The sequence below is a fragment of the Aulonocara sp. 'chitande type north' Nkhata Bay genome, linkage group LG4 (assembly GCF_057382095.1).
Source record: "Aulonocara sp. 'chitande type north' Nkhata Bay isolate Kocher_YH1m ecotype deep benthic linkage group LG4, A_spYH_male_GT1.1, whole genome shotgun sequence".
NCBI classification, from domain to species: Eukaryota; Metazoa; Chordata; class Actinopteri; order Cichliformes; family Cichlidae; genus Aulonocara; species Aulonocara sp. 'chitande type north' Nkhata Bay.
Genome location: NC_141347.1, coordinates 27,349,025 through 27,371,115, shown reverse-complemented (window position 1 = coordinate 27,371,115; position 22,091 = coordinate 27,349,025). Strand labels below are relative to the sequence as shown.

The following is a 22,091-nucleotide window of genomic DNA, read 5'->3' as shown; positions in this document are numbered from 1 at the left end:
ACAACAAAAACATGCATCAAGAAAGAATACAGCCACAGATTAAAATCACAGCCCATGCAATATAAAACCCAAGCAAAGCACAGAATCAGAATTTCCGGAGCTTGTATCTCGGGGAATGCTTTTTATACACCAGATTAAAGAAGTACACTATCAATGCAGAAGTACAACTTTGACCAGTGCAGGCTTATCAAGATGCGACACAGACTAGTAGTATTTTCGCTTGACGGGGATGCGAAAACTAGTTTGTTCCTGTTTTTGTCGCAATGTAAAATTTTTTTGGAAGAACAAGAACTGCCCGAGTTAAATGTTCATGGTGTTGATTTCGAGTTTGAACTGAAGAAAGAAACGCCGGAGCAGGTTTACATCATGCTGAGATTGTACTCCCTTGGGGCGTCCTCCAAGCTGTTGGGATAACTTTGGAGAGGTTTTTTTCTTTCTTTTTTTGTGTGAGAGAAATAATCTGAAAGTTCGGCCAAATAAGTGACCGTTGATTTGGACACAGAGCTTTGGGTGAGTCTATCATCTGCCTCGTTTGTATGTATGATATTGTCAGTGTCATTAACATACATTTTCTGCAAGGTGAGGAAAGAAGTGAGAAGCTAATAGTCACGATATGAAAAGTGAAACCAACTTAGAAGTGCCTTAAAGTAGTAATATAGTTTTGTTAGTACTGTTTAATGCCTGACACCATTGGAGGACAGCTGAGACAGGACCATTCCGAATGCAGATGAGTACATCGCCTAACATTTACGTATTGTATTGCTACTTTCTGCTTTTACTTTAATATATTTTGAATGCAGGCATTATACTCTGTACTCTTTAACATTTAGTTTAAAGTTTTAGTTTCTTAGTATTTTGTACATTACTGAATATCAAGCTAAATTCAAAGGACATTTACCACACAGAGGGAAGACTGAGAGAACTAGTACTAACAGAATATAGAACAGAAGAGGAACAGAATACCAATGAAAAAGAATGAAAGTTACACAGTAAACAACAGTAGGAACCAGAAAACCTGATAAAAGAATAGAAATCAGAACCACAACTGCTAAATTTTAAAAACTATTAAAATTACACGATCATGACAATCTCTGGCACCATAAAGGTCGTTCAGTAAGGTTCTAACTTGAGTAAAAAGTCAAACGAATTTTTTGTCTACTTTGCAAAAGTTATTCAAGACAAAAACTGTTCACAGTTAATGCCCTGTATAACAAATTTGTAATAAGACGGAGCCTAACAGCACCAAAAAACAAAGCAAAAAAACCCAAAAACAGTCTGTTCATTCTTTTAATAATATAGATCTTGTTTAAATTTTATAACTATAATTCCAAACACATGAATTAACTCTGCCAGGGCGGCCATTTATCAACCATTCTATTTGTAATTTTTATGGACAGAGCTATGCACAGCCAAAGGTCCAAGGGTGTCAAGTTCAGTGGTGTTATGGAAATCTGAAAGAAACTGATCTACACAAACAGCTTGTCTTTGTGAGGTTTTAATTTGTCTTTGCAAAGGGGTCAAACAACAGTACAGAGTACAACAGCAGTCTGCATGGCTTTTGACAAAGAATGACAACAAGCGTAGAAGCATAGAAACACATTATCTACCCATCATGGTCACAGATTACAGTCAGAACATTCCAAAGATAACTTGTACAGATGAATATATCTATAAGATAAAACATGTAGAGCCTTCCACTCAGCCAAATCAACTTAAAACAGAGGAAATCAGAATCCTAAAATTTCCTATTATGTTTCACATAAAAATCCAGCAATGTTCAAACTAGGGGATCTTTGTGTGTCATAGGGAAAGTGAAAATTTTGCAGCATCTCAACATGTCACTCCTCACACAAGAAGAGCATGTGTGGGTATTAGCTATACTTAAATTAAAACATTGTTTCTAAATTTGCCCTTGCAGCACTGTTGCTCAAAGTCACCATCTCATAGAAATATGTGAGGTGCAGCAGATGAAGTTTCAGTCAACTATAACTAAGGCAAGGCAAGGCAAGGCAAGTTTATTTGTATAGCACAATTCAACAACAAGGTGATTCAAAGTGCTTTACAGAGACATTAGAAACAAGAACAAATAAAAAGCATGATTTAAAATTGATTAAAACAAGCAAATAAACTAACTAACTAATTAACAAACAAACAAACAACAGTATATCAAATCAAAACAGATAAAATCAGAACAGTAGATAAAATCAGTAGTTAAATGTAAGTTTTGAAATTTAAGCTTAAAGTGTGGATTTGGTGCTTTATTCAAATGCAGCTGAGAACAGGTGAGTCTTCAACCTGGATTTAAATAAACTGAGTGTTTCAGCTGATCTGAGGCTTTCTGGGAGTTTGTTCCAGATATAAGGAGCATAAAAGCTGAATGCAGCTTCTCCGTGTCTGGTTCTGACTCTGGGAACTGATAAAAGACCGGATCCAGATGACCTGAGGGATCTGGATGGTTCATACTGGGTCAGGAGGTCATTGATGTATTTTGGTCCTAAACCATTCAGAGCTTTATAGGCCAGCATCAGAACTTTAAAGTCTATCCTCTGACGGACAGGCAGCCAGTGTAAGGACCTCAGAGCTGGACTGATGTGGTCCACTTTTTTGGTCTTAGTGAGGACTCGAGCAGCAGAGTTCTGAATGAGCTGTAGTTGTCTGACTGATTTTTTAGGTAGACCTGTAAAGATGCTGTTACAGTAATCAAGCCTACTAAAGATGAATGCATGGACTAGTTTTTCCAGGTCCTGTTGAGACATCAGAGCTTTTATCCTTGAAATATTCTTGAGGTGATAGTAAGCTGACTTTGTTATTGTCTTAATGTGTTTTTCTAAGTTTAGGTCTGCATCCATCACTACACCCAAATTTCTCGCCTGGTTTGTGGTTTTTAGATGTATAGATTGAAGTTCTCTGGTGACCTGTAATCGTTTTTCTTTGGCGCCAAAGACTATTACCTCAGTTTTGTTTTTGTTTAGCTGGAGAAAATTGTGGCACAACCAGTCATTGATTTCCTCAATGCATTTACCAAGAGCCTGTACAGGGCCTCGGTCTCCTGGTGACATTGTGATATATATTTGTGTGTCATCTGCATAGCTGTGATAGTTTATTTTGTTGTTGTTTATAATCTGTGCCAGTGGGAGCATGTAGATGTTAAACAGAAGGGGTCCCAAGATGGAACCTTGGGGAACTCCACATGTGATACTTGTCTGCTCAGATGTGAAGTTACCTATTGATACAAAGTATTTCCTGTTTTCTACGTATGTTTTGAACCAGTTTAGTACAGTTCCTGAAAGACCTGTCCAGTTCTCCAGTCGTTTGAGTAATATGTTGTGGTCAACTGTATCAAATGCTGCACTGAGATCCAGTAAAACTAGGACTGACATTTTTCCACTGTCTGTATTCAGACATATGTCATTAAACACTTTGGTCAGAGCGGTTTCAGTGCTGTGGTTCTGTCTAAAACCTGACTGGAAGGCATCGTAGCAGTTATTCTGTTTTAAGAAGTAACTGAGCTGTTGAGAAACTGCTTTTTCAATGATCTTACTTAAAAACGGGAGATTTGAGATCGGCCTGTAGTTGTTCATTTGTGTCTTGTCAAGATTGTCCTTTTTCAGTATAGGTTTGATTACAGCAGTTTTTAGTGATTCTGGAAACACACCTGATAATAAAGAAAAGTTGACGATCTGTAACAGGTCTGACTCTAAAGTCTTTGAGACCTTTTTGAAAAAACTTGTTGGCAGGACATCTAAACAGCAGGAGGAGGAGTTCAGTTGACCTAAGATGTCCTCCAGGTCTTTGCTGTTAATAGGTTGAAACTGTTTCATGGTGTTTAAACAGTTTTTTGGTGGACACAGTACATATCCTGGATCTGCTGTTGATGTACCAATTGCTTGTCTAATTTTTTGGATTTTTTCAGTGAAGAATTTGGCAAAGTCATTGCAGGCCATGGTTGAATGAAGTTCAGCTGCCACTGACACAGGAGGGTTTGTTAGCCTGTCAACTGTAGAAAATAAGACCCGAGCATTATGGCTGTTTTTAGTGATGATGTCAGAGAAGTAGGACCTCCTTGCATTCCTCAGTTGTAAATTATAATTGTGAAGTTTCTCTTTATAAATGTCATAATGAACTAACCTGGTGTGTGCTGTACATTTTCTTTCCTCCTCCAAAAGTAGGTCATTTGTGTTACCAGTGGTTAGTTTCCACTGGTAGGACCATAAGTGCTGATAAACTTTTCTTGGCAGCAGGCAGAAAGCAAAAAATGCACGCTTAAAGTTATATTTACATTAATTAATTATTACATGTATTGTAAGTGAAAAAGTAACAAATTCTCTCACCCCTTGTCCTGACAGAGTGTACATAGTATCCACCACCACAATCAACTTCAAGCATTAGCTCAGTCAAAGTAGCTGCACGTCTCTCATGTGGAGCATGTGATTCATCCATATCAACAAAAGCAACACAGGAGTGTGTGCAAAGTGTTATCAACTCGAGTCTTCATGACAGGCTTGGTGGCTGCATCAATCTTTTATAGAATCTGTGTTAACACCAGAGGTCTTCTGGCAAGGAATGAATGCGTAGAAACTCTCTTGTGTTTGCAGAACTTTGCGTTCACAGTTAGCGCCCTGTGTTTTCCCAGTTTTTTCTTTAACATTTAGTAGTTGAAACAAAGAGTGTTTTTTTTTAAATTACTAACATGTTGCTTTTGTGGAAAGTGAAGCTTTTTAAAGTTAATCCTGGACACATTTTTCAATGTTTAGATTTTGTCTGAATCTTGAGCTTTACAATTATTTTCTCTTCCATGTGTCTTACATATAGATGTAAACAACCTAATTAAAAAACAACAACTAAAAAAACATATTGTATTATATCTACTATTATTTAAAAAGATAAGTTGGACAAATATTTGCCCACTATTGATGACATGGATTACTGTACTTGTCATAGTTGTAATTGGCCAGATATTTAAGTTTTTAGACAATGACAAATGTTGTAAAAATGTGATTGTAGGATAATCAATTAAGACGAGCTATTTGGGGACCTGTAAAGATAACGTTGAATCCTGTACTGCAGGATATCTAATGCAAATCCTGAAACTGAACTTCTGCTGGGCAATCCTGAAACAGTCTTCACCTCCTCCATCCATCTGCTTCATCCTGTATGCTGACTAAACATGCTGCTTGTCTGGATGCTGGGCTTCCCCATGCTCATCTTTTCAGTGTGTGGTGAGTGCTTAAGAGCTCTATGTGTCATAAACTGGCTGTGTAATGCAGGTGGGAAAGGATAGGTTGGATAGTATTTCATTTGGCAGTTAAGAACAAAACATTTTACTTTCTTTTTTAACTTCACTTTCAGTTTATGGCTTGCATTTAGTTTCAATGGCCACAATCTCCACATGTCAGCAGCGAGGGTAACGACAAACTGAAAATAATGGTGCTTTGTAAATGCTTCCCTTTTAATGAGATTCAAATTAAAATAAAAAAGATGAAACTTGTCACTGATATAACATCTGGATTTTTAACATTTAACATTTTCAAGTTAAAAGTGTTATTTATGGTTGAAACATCATCAGTAAATCATCAGAATCTAGCACCATTTACAAAACTTTGTTGCTAGGATCTTGGGTTATGTGTTTTGAGTTTTGGTGGTTTTTGATTTACTTTTGGGTAAATAATTAATAATTTATGTTCTAGTTCTATGGTATTTAATTTAATGTCATTTCCTTAATGCTTCTGAATTAGCTTAGCTCTTAGCTCTTTTGTATTAGTGCAAGTTTCCTCTCTTGTCCACAAGCTGTTTGTCTTGTCTCTGTGATTAAACAGCATTTTGTCTCTGTGTTTGCTCTTTTTCTGAATCAGGTTTGTATCAGTAGGTCTTTGTGTTTGTTCAATTCCTGTTTTATTGTGATACTCTCTTGTCTCTTGTGAGTTGTGATGAGTTTACTCGCCACGCTATTCCTGAGTTCCTGAGTGTTTCCTATTAGTCTCCGCTTCCCCTAATAACTCTCTTGTGTCTATATTGTCTCAGTCTCCCTTTGATCTTCATCAGAGTAGTTCCTGGGTGTTATTCTGTTTCCTGATCTTCTTCCCCTAGTGTCTTGGGCACTTAGTGAGTTCTGTAGTTTGAACTTGTTTTTTGATTTAGTTTTTTGTTCTGTTTCATGTAGTTTAAGACCACTTGAAAAATGGCAAAAAATCATATTTTGCATGGTTCAATCTTAACAGGGCTCCAACCACAGCTTCAACATGCAACAAAAAGAAATGAGAGTGAGACAAAACATTCTTTTGATCATGCAACTTAATGAAAACAACGCTTAAACTGAAACAGGCTAGACATAGTCACATACTGTTGACTGTTGTGACTGAAAACATTTCTTTGTGAATAGCAGGTTGCCCACCAACACTGACACCTTCTGAAATGGTTGTGAGATTTGGAGATCCAGTTTTAATCAACTGCAGCACATCAGCCACAGATGTTGAAGGGATGGGCTGGGAGGCTCCATTTGGAGGTACAGGATTTGAGCGTCCTCCTGTTGTCACTTGGAGGGTTGACAAAGTGGAAGAGTGGACTCCAAATCCTTTTTGCTATGTTACTCTAAATGATGGAATCCAGTGTACTGTGAGTCCACTCATCACTGTTTATAGTAAGTACATGTGCACACACTGTTTTATTGTATTATAAACTACATGAACTGATATTTGTATTATAATACAACAGTGATTTCACTTATAATGCTCAGCAGGTATCTATTATCCTCTAATTACTCTGATTCAATTGTTAGTACGTTTTAGTCAAAATGAAAATCTATCTGCAACCAGCAACATCATGTGTGAAATAATGCATATTTTCTGTATGCTTATATTTGATTGTTTTTTCCCCCACTTTGATTTGTTTACAGAAACTCCAGACTCTGTGTCAGTGTCTGACATGGGTCGTGGTCCAATGGTGGAGGGCAGAGAGTATGATCTGAAGTGTGATGTCATCAATGTGGCTCCTGTTCAAAATCTCACAGTGACGTGGTACAGAGGCAATGAAACTGTGCTCACACAGATGTTTAATGACTCCACTATGACTCCAGTAAACGCATATTCTACCCTGAGAATCTCCACTCAGAGAGATTACAATGGATTAACTTTTAGATGTGAGGCTGAGCTGCATCTCGGACCCAAAGGGCCAAAGTTCCCCCCTAATGTAACCTCACCACCTTACACTGCTGTTGTTCTTTGTAAGATTCCCACCAATTTACTTCATATTTTTTAATCTAAGACACAGCTCTGTGATCTATGAAATATAAATTAATCTATGTTGATATTCCTTCCTAGATAAACCATTCATGGAATCTTGTCCAGACTACGTCACTGTTAATGAAAGTGCTGCCTTCAGCATTGACATGTTATCCTGTCAGCCTGATGGGAACCCTTTTCCCACTGTTCAGTGGTTCTATGAGGAGAAACTCATCAATCCATCGAGGTCACTGACCAGGACTGACTCAGGAAAGTACACGGCTGTAGTTCAAAACAGTCGTGGCAGAAGCAACACCTCAGTTCATATCACAGTGGAATGTGAGTGCATCAGACCTGGGTCATTTTATATTTTAGCCGAATAATGATAAAACACACTAAAGTATTGACAAGATAATATTTTGTTTTCAGTTATTTACTTATTTATTTAAATGAATCTGATACCATTTTTACAGACAGTCCTTCTTTCACCTGCAAAGAGCACTATGAAATCACAGTGAATGATAAACATCAAAGTATCTGTGAACCAGTAGGATTACCTACACCCACCCTCACCTGGTTTAAAGATGGCAAACAGATGGTTTCCCCACAGCGCTGGAAAAAGAATGATAGTGGAAAATACTTGCTTAATGCACACAACACACATGGAACAGCTGAACACACACTGTATCTTGAAATTTTGTGTAAGTTTAAAATTTTCAGAATTATATTGTCTTTTTATGATTTCTCCACAGTGAAAATATATAATTTTTGAGATGATAATATATTTTGAAGGACATTACTTACTTTCAAAATTTTGTATTTTTTCCAGATTCTCCTGAGTTCAAGAATGGAAATGAAAGCAAGCAGGTGCTCCAGGGTGAAGATGTTACTTTAAGTTGTAGTGCTGACAGTAACCCACCTTCAAACATCAGATGGGTTTACACACCTGCTGTGAATTCAAATGTGACCACTGAGGGGCACCAGAAGATAATCACTATCACTAGAGCCACGTCTACCAATGCTGGTTTTTACATTTGTGTTGCAGAGAATAAAGTTGGGAGAAATACACGATTCGTCACACTGATGATAAAAGGTATGATTACTGACTCTGTGCAGAACAGTTATGGAAATGTAGGAAAAAATTACTGATGTTTAATTTCAACAATGCATGGCATGATGTATTAAACAGAAGTCACATGTTGTTTTATTTTGTTGGTCTTACAGGCAATACCAGTAAAGTCCTCTTTCCAGCTATTTGGGCTTTTCTCACTCTATTGATCATCGGTCTTACCCTCCTCGTGGTCTATTTTCACAACCGGCAAAAAAAACGTGGACAATACAATTTTGTTCCGGTGTGCCAAATGTCTAATATAGCCATTTGACTTTTGCACAAGCCAATGGCAATGCGTAGGATCTTTGCTGCATTCTGTTCTGCGTGTCAAACTCATTAATACAATTTAGATTTGTTAGTATTTTACAGATTAATTACATTATTGAATTTCAAGTTACATATTTATATATGAGTCATTGATTCATTAAAAGCTAGAAAATGAAAAGCATATTTACACATAAATGGATTATGATCCATTTCTAAACTTCATAGACCTGAAAACAGTATAAATGTGCAAAACAATAAAAAGGTTACACTTGTGATGCAAAAATACTGTGTTATCCAGTGCTATGAAGCAGGAAACTGTTAACAGTAACCCATGTTGTGTCCTCTATTTGGATTAAAATCTGTTTTCATGTATTATTTTTTATTTCTTTTTCACTTTCCTCACAAGGCAGCTTCTTTTTAGTTGTTAAATATTAGAATTTAAGTATCTCGGGGTCTTGTTCACGAGTGATGGGAGAAGGGAGCGGGAGATCGACAGATGGATTGGTGCTTTGGCTGCAGTGATGCGGATGCTGTACCGGTCTGTTGTGGTGAAGAGAGAGCTGAGTGAGCCAGTTGAGGTGGTTCGGGGATCTGAGAAAGATGCCTCATGGGTGAGGTATTCCAGGTATGTCCCACTGGGAGGCCCTGGGGCAGACCCAGGACACGCTGGAGAGATTATATCTCTTGGGTGGCCTGGGAACGCCTTGGTGTTCCACTGGACAAGCTGGAGGAGGTGGCCGAGGAGAAGGAGGTCTGGGCTTCTCTGCTTGGGCTGCTCCCCCTCATGTTAAAAGGGACTTTTTCCTTCACTCTGTTGCTAAAGTGCTTGCTCATAGGGGGTCATATGATAGATGTTTGTTTTTTTTTGTCTTTATGTATTATTGTAGGGTTATTTCTTTAATTTATTTACAGTGAAACAATAGAGTGTCAAATCACAGATACGTCCATTATACGTTTATTGCTTGAAACCAGAGAACAAGGGCTACACTTCAAACATCAGAAACATGCATTACTGGTGTAAACCATAAAAGGGGAGCAAAGCTTACTTTTTGTATCCAAATAAAAATATCGATCTTGGCGGTTTACAGATGCTTACAGCACATGCATAACAAAGGACAACCTTTTTATTCTGGATCCACCTGAGATTATAGCAGAATATGAAGGAAAACCTCTCACTGTAAACTGCACCATCACATTGGATGAACATGAGTGGATGTACTAGACAGTTGGAAATGAAATCTTTCAGATCGAAGATGAAGGAATGTTTATTTCCCACTCAGTGCCACTGTCAGACTGGAATGAGAAGGCCAAGTGCAAAATAAAGTTAAATGAGTTTCACGAAGTCAGCAAGGACTTTCAAGTTATTGTATTTAGTAAGTTTCATTTTAAATATATACAGTGCAAAGAGAAAGTTAATAATTATTAAAATAAGTAACTAAGTTTTTCATCTAATGTTGTTTGCCAGAGAATCCAGAAGCTGATGATTCTGTACAGCATGTGAATGTGATGGGAGAAGAAACACAGAATTGGCTGCAGTGTGACATCATTAACACTATTTGTTGCTCCGACAAATACCTGACTGTTAGCTGGTACAAAAACAATGTAAAAAATGCAGACAGAATCTTTCAATGACACAATAAAAACACCAGTAAATGAGTCCTCTATTGAGTCAACCTCAGAAGAGAAAAATTTAGTTGAGATGGGATGTGATATGTGAAGCTCAGCTGGACTTTGGCCCATACAGACCAAAATGTCACGTTTTTTCTCAAACACACAGAGTTTCAGCAGACTGCAAGTAAACATCCTGGTCGTCTATACAGAAAGAGAGATATTTAATTAAAATTGTTAGCATAGATTAAAGAACACGAATAGTCTCAATAGCATGTGAGTAAATTGCAAGACTGCCAATTGTCTGAGAAACATAACCGAGACAATCCACGTTTATGTTGAACCAAGAGGTACACTTCCCTGTTTAGCTTACATCTAATGTGCTTGTGGGTTATTTAGATGATTTGACTGAATATATTTGCTTGTGAATGACAGGTTGCTCTCTAAAATTAGTACCTTCTGAAATTGTTGTGAGATCTGGAGATCCAGTTTCAGCTGCAGCACATCAGCCATACCTATTTTAATACTAAAACATTGGTAAACGAATGCATGTTTTATATATTTTATGTTAAGATGATATATATTTCTTTATTTACCTTCTTTACTTTTTTTTTAAATATAAGACTACTGCTAGACTTTTTCCAGTCATGTGGGCTTTGCTTGCTCTGTTGGTCGTTGGCTTCATCTTCCTTGAGGTGCCTTTTTACAAATGGTAGAAAAAACATGGCCATTACACTGTTTCTCCTGACAAACGGCCAGTTGGTTATGAGATCCCTTTGACATCAATCAGTGCAAATGCTTAGGACACTTGCTGCATCTGAACTGCAGCTTAATGACATTTGTAACCTAACTATTTGTCTTGCATTTCATTTATGGTTTACTTGTTTTTCCTTAAAGCTGATTTTCAGTCTTGAAACGTTGGATGTGTATGTTGGATGGCATTACTGCAACCTAAACAAGTTAAATAAAGTAGATTATTTGAAGCTGTAAAAAAATAATTTTGAGTGGTTAATCGTTTCAATCACACAGTAAGTGTCTGCAAGCATCAGTCAGAGAGTTATTTAATGTTGGAATTTAAACTCCATGGCAGGATTCATGTGGGGAAGTGTGAGATGGTCAATTAGGGAAGCACAGAATTCCCTGAGTGTGTCGGCTGTGGAACATGCACTTCTTGCATAAATGTATCACTTTAACCATTTAAGGGATTCAGGATGAAGCACAGTCTCCTAGCTAGTCTCTGTGTGGTTTAGGGTGATGTTCCTTTAAGATTTATAAGGATCTGGGAGTGGCGTGGATAGGAAACCTATTTTTATCCCATATTTCCTTCCTTATGTTAATTAACCAGACCCAGACTAACGAATTACAGCCCAAATTAAAAGTTTGAGCATTCTGATTCAGTATATATGCACAAAAAGAAAAGGTGGAGCAGAGAAGTATTCACATTTTGACCTTTTGGGATAACTTTGGAAAAGTATTTGGAATAATCTGACAGTTTAACCAACAAGCTGAATATTTGATTTGGACATAGATCACTGGGTGAGTTTGTCAGCTGCTTGGCTTGTGAGTAATTGTCTGTATATCAGAAATGTAATTTTTTAAAGCAGTGCAAGCTGTGAAAGAAAGTGTGTAATTTTCACAATATGTCAAGTAAACTTAGAAGTGCTTTATCCCTCCATTCTGTTTAATACAAAAAGTGTTTTTAGCTCGGCCAGTGGTTTCCTATCATGCTGAACAGAACATTAACTTAATTTTATAAATAGTTTTAATACTGAGAGTCAGAAAGTAGGAAAACTCAAGACGCTCTTCCCATAATTCCCGAACATCCCATTTTGGAGTTACTGTTAATCTTGCAATGTCCAACACCATTGCAAGAGATCATGGGTAGAGCAAATGAAATTTGGCCCATTTTGACATTTGCTAGTATAAAACTCCCCAAAATGTTCTAAACTGACCCAAATTGTACACGAAAGCCTTACATTTTTCTGAAAGCTCCAAATTTGATCTTGTTTTACAGGTGCTGCAAATCTTTGTACACCGAGGCTGATCTAGGTCAGACTGGACCTGTATATATCCAACTAGTTTCATTGTAGTTGGATATATACAACTGTGTCTGCAAAACTGTGCATTCATAACTTCGTAACTGCCATTTTAATGATTATCAGCTGAGGACCTTCAATGATAATTTTGACTCCTGTGCCTCACAACATCTAATGCAAATCCTGAAACTGAACTTTTTCTGGATGTTCCTGAATGACACCTCATCTCCTCCATCCACCTCCATCATCCTGCATGCTGTCTGCCACAATGCTGGGCTTCCTCATGCTCATCTTTTCACTGTGTGGTGAGTGCTGAAGACATCTCTGTGGATCTGACATACTGTGTATTAATTTATTTAATAATGGTTAGAGACAAAACTTTTAACTTTCCCTTTTAACTTCACGCTTAGTTTATTGTTGGAAATTTAATTTCAATGGCCTCCATGAGTTACAAGTAAAGGTAACTGGAAAAAGCAAAAATAAAAAGAATGATTTGTAAATACTGAGATTTGAACAAAAGACAAAAACATTCAAATTATTATTGATGGAAGAGTTACAGGTATGTGTTATTGCGGAACAAACTTCTGATCTCAATCAATAAAGTGAGTGTGGTGGTCAACAATTCATGGGTCTGTCGGTTGAAACTTTGCTCGCTGGAAACTTTATGACCAGTAGGAGCTACAGTAGCGTTACTTACCTGCAACTGACGCGAAAACAATGAGAGGATCATCACACAACCCTTCAATAACAAAACACAACAAATAAGTCCAGTATCCTGAGAGTCAACATAACCAGAGAGAAAAATGTAGTTGAGTTCAGATGTGAAGCTCAGCTGGACTTTGGACTGCATGGACCAAAACTTCATGCCATTTCTCAAACACACAGTGTTTCAGACCACTGTAAGTAAATATCCTAATGTTTCTAGGAAAATACAACATTCACTTAATTTTCCAATTTTGAGTCAGTAAAACAATGTCAAAACCAGTGTAGTTAGGTGCCATATATCTATATCTATATATAAGATAAGATAAGATAAGATAAGATAAGATAGAACTTTATTAATCCCTCGGGTGGGTTCCTCTGGGAAATTCGATTTCCAAAAAAGCACAGCACCGACAGAAGTTACAGAGTTATACACACACACATATATATATAAATACAGAGACAATATAAATAAAATATACGAAGGGGATAAATAGAATAAATAGGAATAAAAATAAAAATACAAGTGAATTGCACATTTCAAGTATTGAGTCTATTGCACCGTTGACTATTTACAAAAGTATTGCACAAGGTATTGTACAGTGAGGTGAAGAGGCACTACAGCTTAGTTGTTCCCTCCTTTGTCCTCCTGTTTCCCCTCCCTCTCCCCTCCAGAGAGGAGTTAAACAGTCTGATGGCGTGTGGGACAAAGGAGTTTTTAAGTCTGTTAGTTCTTGTCTTTGGGAGAAGCAACCTGTCACTGAACAGACTCTTCTGGTTGTTAATGGCCGTGTGCAGAGGATGCCTGGCATTGTCCATAATGTCCATCAGTTTCTTTAATGTCCTTTTCTCTGCCACTGTCACCAGAGTGTCCAGCTTCATGCCGACCACAGAGCTAGCCCTCCTGATCAGTTTCTCCAGCCTGGATGAGTCCTTCTTTGCTGTGCTGCTCCCCCAGCACACCACAGCATAGAAAAGTATATATATATAGATATAGATATAGATATAGATCTATATCTATATCTATATATATATATATATAATATATATATATATATCTATATATATATATATATAATATATATATTATATATATATATGTATATATATATATATATATATTATATATATATATATACATATATATATATATATATATATATATATGTATATATATATATATGTATATATATATATATACATATATATATATTAGGGGTGCAACGATGCTCGTATCGATATTGAACCGTTCGATATAGTGCTTTCGGTTCGGTACGCATATGTATCGAACAATACAAAATTTGTAATTTATTTTATCAACTTTCCTTCTGACGATGCTGTCTGTGTTGAGCGCTCAGTGAATTTGCGTTCGACTACTCCGCCTAGGCTGCACTGTCGAGCGCAGATCCACTGAGCGTTCAACACAGACAGCCTCGTCAGAAGGAAGAGCGCAGGTCAAGCTAGCGAGACAGAAGTTAAGCTCTCCTTGCAACATGGCAAATTGAACCTCCCCCACCCTCATTCAGATCTGGCGTTTGGAATTATTTTGGTTTGCATGTGACGTATGACCCTGAAGGTAAGCGCGTCATGGACTAAAGTAAAACAGTATGTTGGATGTGCCACGCAATGCTCAATTACATGGGTGGGAACTAGTGTGTTAGCGCAGTTAGCTCGTTAACGTGTTGGCCATCTAGCCCCACGCACAGGCGATCAGGGGTAGCTCGTTAACGGCGATTTGCCGTGTTGTGGCGTTAACGTCATTTCAACGAGATTAACGCTGACAGCACTAGTGGGAACACAACGAATATGACTGCACATTTACGCCGACATCATCCTAGTGCAAAGACAAGTGGAAGCAGACAAAACCAACAAGCATGCATGCTACAAACTTTACCCGAGTCATTTAGACAGCCGTTAGCACATGATTCTCCTTATGGGGACCTGATATGTTTAATATTGTGGCGAGCTCAGACAAGGAGAAGACGGAGGTGTCGTTTGGTCTTGCTTCCCGTGAGCTAGCCAGGGAGCACAGCCGTTTATTGACATCTGAAGAAGAACACTGCCGCTAGCTAACTGCTCAGCGCGGCAACCGCACAGCAACAACAACACACAGGGCGCCCTCTGACCCCGGAAGGACACACCATTGCAACGAGAGGGTGTCACCCGTCACTATGGCAACATAAACAAAACATAACTGTACAAACAGAACCCCGAACAGCCCTGACCCGCTACAATATGCTGCTGAGAATATAGCCCAGAAGAAGCGTATAGTATAGCTTTTATTTTGGAAAGAGACATTTCTCTGTAATAAACTCTCTTTTTCAAAGATGAGTGATTCCTCAATCAGATACAAGGCTTGCAAAATCGCTAGCCCGACGTCCCGGGGCTAGCGATTTTTCCAGTCGGGCTACCAAAATCTATCTCTGCCCTGCCCGTCGGGCTATTGTAGGAAGGAAAAATATATGTCAATGTTTTTGCATTCTTTCGGAAATGTAGCTGGATAATTATGTCATTGGCATCGGTGAGCCACTGTCAATATGTGACATATTAAAATTGCGTTTGAATTTGCGCTTGTTTTTTGCTTTCACTTTGCAAATGTCCAGGTGCCTTCTTTTGGCGCACCGGCCGGTCACGACCGGCGGGGGGAAAAGTCACTCGGGTCAGAACATGGGGTGCCACCATCATCCCACTTCTGACACCAATGTGGCGAGCTCAGACAAGGAGGAGACGGAGGTGTCGTTTGGTCTTGCGTCCCGTGAGCTAGCCAGGGAGCACAGCCGTTTATTGACATCTGCAGAAGAACACTGCCGCTAGCTAACTGCTCAGCGCGGCAACCGCACAGCAACAACAACAACAACACACAGGGCGCCCTCTGACCCCGGAAGGACACACCGTCGCAGCGAGAGGGCGTCACCCGTCACTATGGCAACATAAACAAAACATAACTGTACAAACAGAACCCCGAACAGCCCTGACCCGCTACAATATGCTGCTGAGAATATAGCCCAGAAGAAGCGTATAGTATAGCTTTTATTTTGGAAAGAGCCATTTCTCTGTAATAAACTCTCCTTTTCAAAGATGAGTGATTCCTCAATCAGATTTTATTTTTTTAATTACTTTTGTTTCAGCAACATTAAATTTAAAAACTGTACTTTTGAGTTAAAATATATATTTATAATTTTAATAAATGACAAATTAAAAAGGCATGAACATTTTTTTGTATCGAAAAAATATTGACCCGTGACACCAAAGTATCGAACCGTACCGTGAATTTTGTGTATCGTTGCACCCCTATCTATCTATCTATCTATCTATCTATATATATATATATATATAAAACTGTGTAAATAACAATCTTCTGTTTTCTTCTTTTTTTCAGATGCTCTTGAACCAAAGACAAAAAACAGAACTCATGTGATGTCTTCAAGTGAGGGCACTAATATTATGTTGACCTGTGAAGCTGTGGGAAACCCTCTTCCGGTCTATGGCTGGACTTGTGATGGGGAAAATATGTTGGAGAACACAAACAGTCTCAATATCACCCTAGTAAACCGCAACACAACCTGCACCTGCACAGCTCCCAGTATTCTAGGAAACATAACTAAGACATTCTATGTTCATGCTGAACCAAGAGGTACACATCCCTGTTTACCTTACAACTACTGTCCTTTTTTTTAGGGACTTATGTCTTTTTATATCCAAAATCAGTTTTAAATGTTAACATGTGTGCTTGTTAATGGCAGGTTGCCCTTTAACACTGACACCTTCTGAAATTGTTGTGAAATTTGGAGATCCAATTTTAATCAACTGCAGCACATCAGCCACAGATGTTGAAGGAATGGGCTGGGAGGCTCCATTTGGAGGTACAGGATTTGAACGCCCTCCTGTTGTCACTTGGAGGGTTGAAAAACTAGAAGAGTGGACTCCAAGTCCTTCCTGCTATGCTACTTTGGTTGATGGATCCCAGTGTACTGTGAGTCCACTCATCGCTGTTTACAGTAAGTACATGTGCACAGACTGTGTTACTGTATTATGACCTGCATGAACTGAAAAATGCATATGCAAGAAAGCAATAATTAAAGACATGCTTAGACGTGATAATATCAAGCAGCTTCTAATTGATCCAATTCAAATGTTCCTTATGTGGAAATCAAAATGTGACTCTGGCACCTGCAAACTAACACTTTTAGAAATGCATGTTTCCTGTACTGATGTAATAATGTTAGACATTAAATTTGGTTTTTACATTGTAAATCAGTAATACCAAAAAATAAAAATTTTTTATTTACAGAAACTCCAGACTTTGTGTCAGTGTCTGACATGGGTCATGTTCCGATGGTGGAGGGCAGAGAGCATGATCTGAAATGTGATGTCATCAGTGTTGCTCCTGTACAGATTCTCACAGTGAAGTGGTACAGAGGCAATGAAACTGTGCTCACAGAGACGTTTAATGAATCTACTGCGATCCCAGTAAACGCATCTTCTACCCTGAAAATCTCCACTCAGAGAGATTACAATGGATTAACTTTTAGATGTGAGGCTGAGCTGCATCTCGGACCTAAAGGACCAAAGTTCCTCCCTAATACATCCTCACCACCTTACACTGCTGTTGTCCTCTGTAAGATTTCCACCCACGTATTTCATGTTTTTTTTTCCACCTCAGAGCTCTGCAACAGAATCACACGATCTTTTTAAATGATTTGTCAATATTGAATATAAATAATTTTAGATGAAAGTAAAGTTTGAAGCATACTATTTTTATCTTATTAAATCTCTCATGTATTTCTTCCACAGATGCCCCTGAGTTCAAGAATGGAAATGAAAGCAAGGAAGTGCTCCAGGGTGAGAATGTTACTTTAAGCTGTAGTGCTGACAGTAACCCACCCTCAAACATCAGATGGATCTACACAGCTGCTGTGAATTCAAACGTGACCACTGAGGGACAACAGAAGACTATCAGTATCACAGGAATCACGTCTGCCAATGCAGGCATTTACATTTGTGTTGCTGAGAATGAAGCTGGGAGAAATACACGATTTGTCTCACTGGTGATAAAAGGTATGATTACTTTTTGGAGAACAGTTATGGAAATGTATAAAGAAAAGTGATAACTGATGTTTAAAATGAACAATATATGACATCGAGAACTGATCTTATTTTAATGTTGTTTTTATTTTGCTTATCTTACAGATAAGGTCCCTTTGCTAGTCATTGGAGTGTTGCTCGCTGTATTTGCCATTGGCCTCATCGTCCTCCTGGTCTTTATTTACTATAGAAAGAGAAAAAATTGGCATTCTTCTTTTGACATAGTATCAAATGCCACAGATGTCCCTCTGACAGTCAGTAGTAATGCTTAGGATATTTCCCTGCATTATGAAAAATGAAGTAAAATTTTAATTGCATATTGTTAAGATTCATTATTGAGGAAGGGTACAAGAGGTGATCGAAGAATAACCACACCGATCCGGCCGGGTGAAGTCAAACGATGATTTTAATGAACACACGTGTGGGAAGACAACTCTGTGCGCAGACAGGAAGTAGTCTTCGACTTAATCAAAGCATGAACAGATATTTTATAGCATCAGGGTTTGTTTACTGACGCCCCTTCATACGTCACAGATACATTTTATACATAGATCAGATCAACATCATCATGACTTTTCACCTAGAAAATCATCTTTCTATTTTCATGGCTAGCCCTTCCTGTCTACCTTTCAGTTCTTATCTTGTTCCTCTTTCTTGCCGAGACACCAAGAAACGGTTCCTCTTTTACCAAGACAATTTTGCAGTTACAGCCAAACATAACTAACCTCTTCCTCTAAATAAATCTAATTTAAAGTGTGTGTGTGTGTGTGTGTGTTGACCTCACATGCTCTTTCTCAATTCACCTGTTGCACTTCTGACCTTTTACCAGACCAGAAGCTCACTGAGACTATGTGTATGTCTTCTACTAAATAAATGTTTTAATCAAGAACCTCTACTAAAACCTTAATATAAAATGATCTGATATATAAGTGTTTTGTAAGCATGTATTGCAATTCCTTCTCTGGCTCCAAGTCACTTGCACAATAGATTGTCCGAACATCGCGCCGAACAAAGCTTCCGACCCCCAATTAATTGACCGAGCTCCAACTCTTTAATAAGCACAGATATGCATTGTGTATAAAATAGTCATAACTGCTTAAGGCCTTCTTAAAGCTATCTGTTACATTGTTAAAGCCTCGTCTTAGCCTGCGGCTCAAAATAACTTCCTGCTTTCACTTCTGCATACAACTTCCTGTCAGCCTGCAACTCAGTCTTTCTGAAAGAGACACTGTTTAAACCTTGGAATGCAATATCCATGCTGCAGATTATATTATTAATGCAATGACAATTATTTAACAATAGCAGTAAAATAATTTCCCTCCTCGACACTCCCCCTTTTGACCTCTGGAACACCAGAGGTCACAATACATTGTGTCCTCACGCAGACCCTTCTCTGGTGGTCTCGAACCTCGAGATCTCCAGGATCCTCGCCCCTCCTGTGGTCGCCGAGATCGATCTTCTGCAAAGGAAACAAAACACCTTCTGTTGCATCTCCCTAACTTATCCTATCTGGGACTCTTTAATCAAAAGCCTGATCCTAATTACCTTCTTAACTTATTGACTTGTATTTATGTATACTCTTCAACGTTACTCATCACTTTAAAATTCTTTTAAGCGCTGGTTTCACGTCCAGTTGCTCGCTCTACTTTCCCTTATCTGATCATCAACATCCTGTGCACAAGTTGTCGCTGCTGCAAGTTAATCTACTCCAAAAGAAAACAACCACTTTAATCAATTAAGTTTAAGCATATAAGCAATTACTCCTGTATACATTTCATCATAGCTAAATGCTGCCTTGAAACAACTCCTATGTGTTAACACTAACTTCATTTTAAAACCTCACATTTCCTATGTTATCACCTGTTTTGGTATAGCCTTTTTATTTCATTTTGCTCCTTTTAATGTAACAATACCTTCTAATTCTAATGTATCAGACTTAACCAAAATATATGCTTTCCTTCCTCTTTGGTCCTTCTTTAAGTTCAGTTAAAAGCTAAATGAATTTAAGGCCTTTTGCCTGGAATCAATACTGTCATGTGTGTTTCTTAACTCTGTGTCTGTAAGCGTGTGCAATCCTTCATGAACTCATATTATCCTCACAGTAGATTGGCTAATCATAGCGCTAGCCAAAGGCTCGTGACCCTCCAGAGACAAATTTGAGCCACAACTCCTTTAAAAGCACAAAATGCAATATGTATAAAAATCATTTCTACGTAGAAGCTCCCCCTTTATCCTAAAAATACCTCCTATGTAATATCTGTATGTGTAAGCCTACATTATAACCACTTCTTCTAAAAATCAAAAAAGAAATCAAACCTGTTCTACTCCTTCAACCCTCACTAGTTTTCCCTCTAAAATTTATTCACAGCTTTGAAAAACTTTGAAAAACCGGCATTGTATCTTCTAAACAGGATTCATGGTCCTGGGCCATGTTGGCCCAGCATTCTTGGTTCCTTGTATTTTCGCTCCTTATTTAGGCCAGGTTTTCTGAGGTGTCCTGTTGTGGTGTTCCCTAAGTGTTTTTTTCCCTTTGTGACTCTTACCCCCTTGTGCCCCTCTGTGTATTTATGAGCTCTCGTCTCTCTTTGTGTTTATTCCATGTTTCCCCCAGCCTGTTATGTCTGTGTTCTCCCCGTGCTCTGGGTGTATTTAAGTTGTGTCTTCTGTTATGGTAGTTGCTGGTTTGTCTGTGTTGTTTCCCCTCGGTCTCCCTGCATCCTCGTTTCTAGTTTGTGTTATTAGCTTACCCAGTTTAGGTTTCCGGTTTCTTGTTTTTCCACCAGTGCTGTTTTGTGCCCACCGTTGTAAATAAATATTCACCTGCACCAGAGCTGCCGCCTTTTGGGTCCTTTTCTACAACTCCACACGGCTTGCCTCGCAAACCGTGACAAGTTCACTTTTAATCCTTTAACCTTAACTTAAAAATAACAGTTTCAGTTTTACCATATCCAAATGATCAAAAACCCAAAAGGTCCTAAAATGATCCTAAATTATTAAACAATTAAATTATTAAACCCTAAACCCCCCTTTATCTTGATACATTTCATGTGTCAAGATACTATACAAAACTTAAAACTGCTCAGTTTTCCCCACTCATGATCCAATCTATGTCATAAAAATAAACTTAAAACAGAACAGTTATCAGTCATGTGTTTCTACAATTAATGGTAACTAAGTTACATCAAAAATATTTCCCCTTTAGCATTTGGCCTTCTCCCAACAATATACTATAATCTCATAATCTAACCCCACCTAATAAAACAAAAATTTTTCTGGTAAAAGCAAATTGTTTATCCACATTAATTCATCCTCACTCACATACAGTCTCACATTCACTCACATGCAGTCACACCATGTATTTGCTGATGGTGGAGCCTCCCGCACGATCAAATACTCCACCCTCAGCAAAATGAGCTCCGTCATTTTTTATTTTCCATAGGAAAATATTTCTTTATGCTTTTGGACTGGATTGACTCGCATAAAATCCTTTTTACAGGGACTTACGACCTTGATCAGTCCCCACAGGTAGCTTTCTCCTCAGCCAATTGTAATCTGGAAAGCCCCCTTATATTTGCTCCTCCCGAGAATTTTCAGCGCCGTTATTCACTGTTGCAGGCCTGCTTAAAACAGAAATGAAAAATAGAGCTGATTGTTAGCTCATAAAAACAAAACAAAATCACCTGACAGGTTTTCTTTAAGTGCACTGTTACAAAATAATGGGCCCAATTTTAGACATGTCCTTGTTTCCTAAAACTCCCTCTATTTAAAACAAAAACACCAACAACAACCTACCTGACAGAATCAACCCATCACCACAACAACCTTAAACACACAAATCTTGCCACCACATAATTTCACCTCCTCAATACACCGAAAGTCTCATTAAAACCACACAATTTGCAAACAAAAATCACCCCCTTATACTCTTAAATTCAGCATAAGACCCCTTACGACATCATATAATCACTAAACTATAAATTCCCTACCCCAATCTGCACTTCTCGTCTCTGCTATGCTTCCTCTTCCTGAAAGTCACAGTCACACACACACTCCAGCTAATTTGCA

General features: G+C 38.2%; 2 protein-coding genes across 2 annotated transcripts in view; both read left to right on the top strand.

Moving 5' to 3' along the window:
* The window catches only part of LOC147332808 (hemicentin-1-like), a 34,463-nt gene extending 16,123 nt beyond the window's left edge, over positions 1-18,340 (top strand). The window contains exons 13-17 of the mRNA XM_086290815.1: positions 16,321-16,575; positions 16,685-16,939; positions 17,233-17,559; positions 17,736-17,999; positions 18,132-18,340. Coding sequence (XP_086146941.1) covers positions 16,321-16,575; positions 16,685-16,939; positions 17,233-17,559; positions 17,736-17,999; positions 18,132-18,298 — 1,268 coding nt within the window. The 3' untranslated portion in view covers positions 18,299-18,340. The remainder of the gene's footprint in view (positions 1-16,320; positions 16,576-16,684; positions 16,940-17,232; positions 17,560-17,735; positions 18,000-18,131) is intronic.
* Positions 32-11,144, top strand: LOC147332809 (intercellular adhesion molecule 1-like). Its single transcript, XM_086289556.1, has 8 exons — positions 32-510; positions 5,068-5,219; positions 6,380-6,637; positions 6,893-7,219; positions 7,317-7,556; positions 7,691-7,918; positions 8,047-8,310; positions 8,442-11,144. Exons 2-8 carry the CDS (start codon positions 5,168-5,170, stop codon positions 8,597-8,599), a joined length of 1,527 nt encoding a protein of 508 aa, XP_086145682.1. The 5' UTR covers positions 32-510; positions 5,068-5,167; the 3' UTR covers positions 8,600-11,144.
* Positions 18,341-22,091: the final 3,751 nt, after the last annotated feature.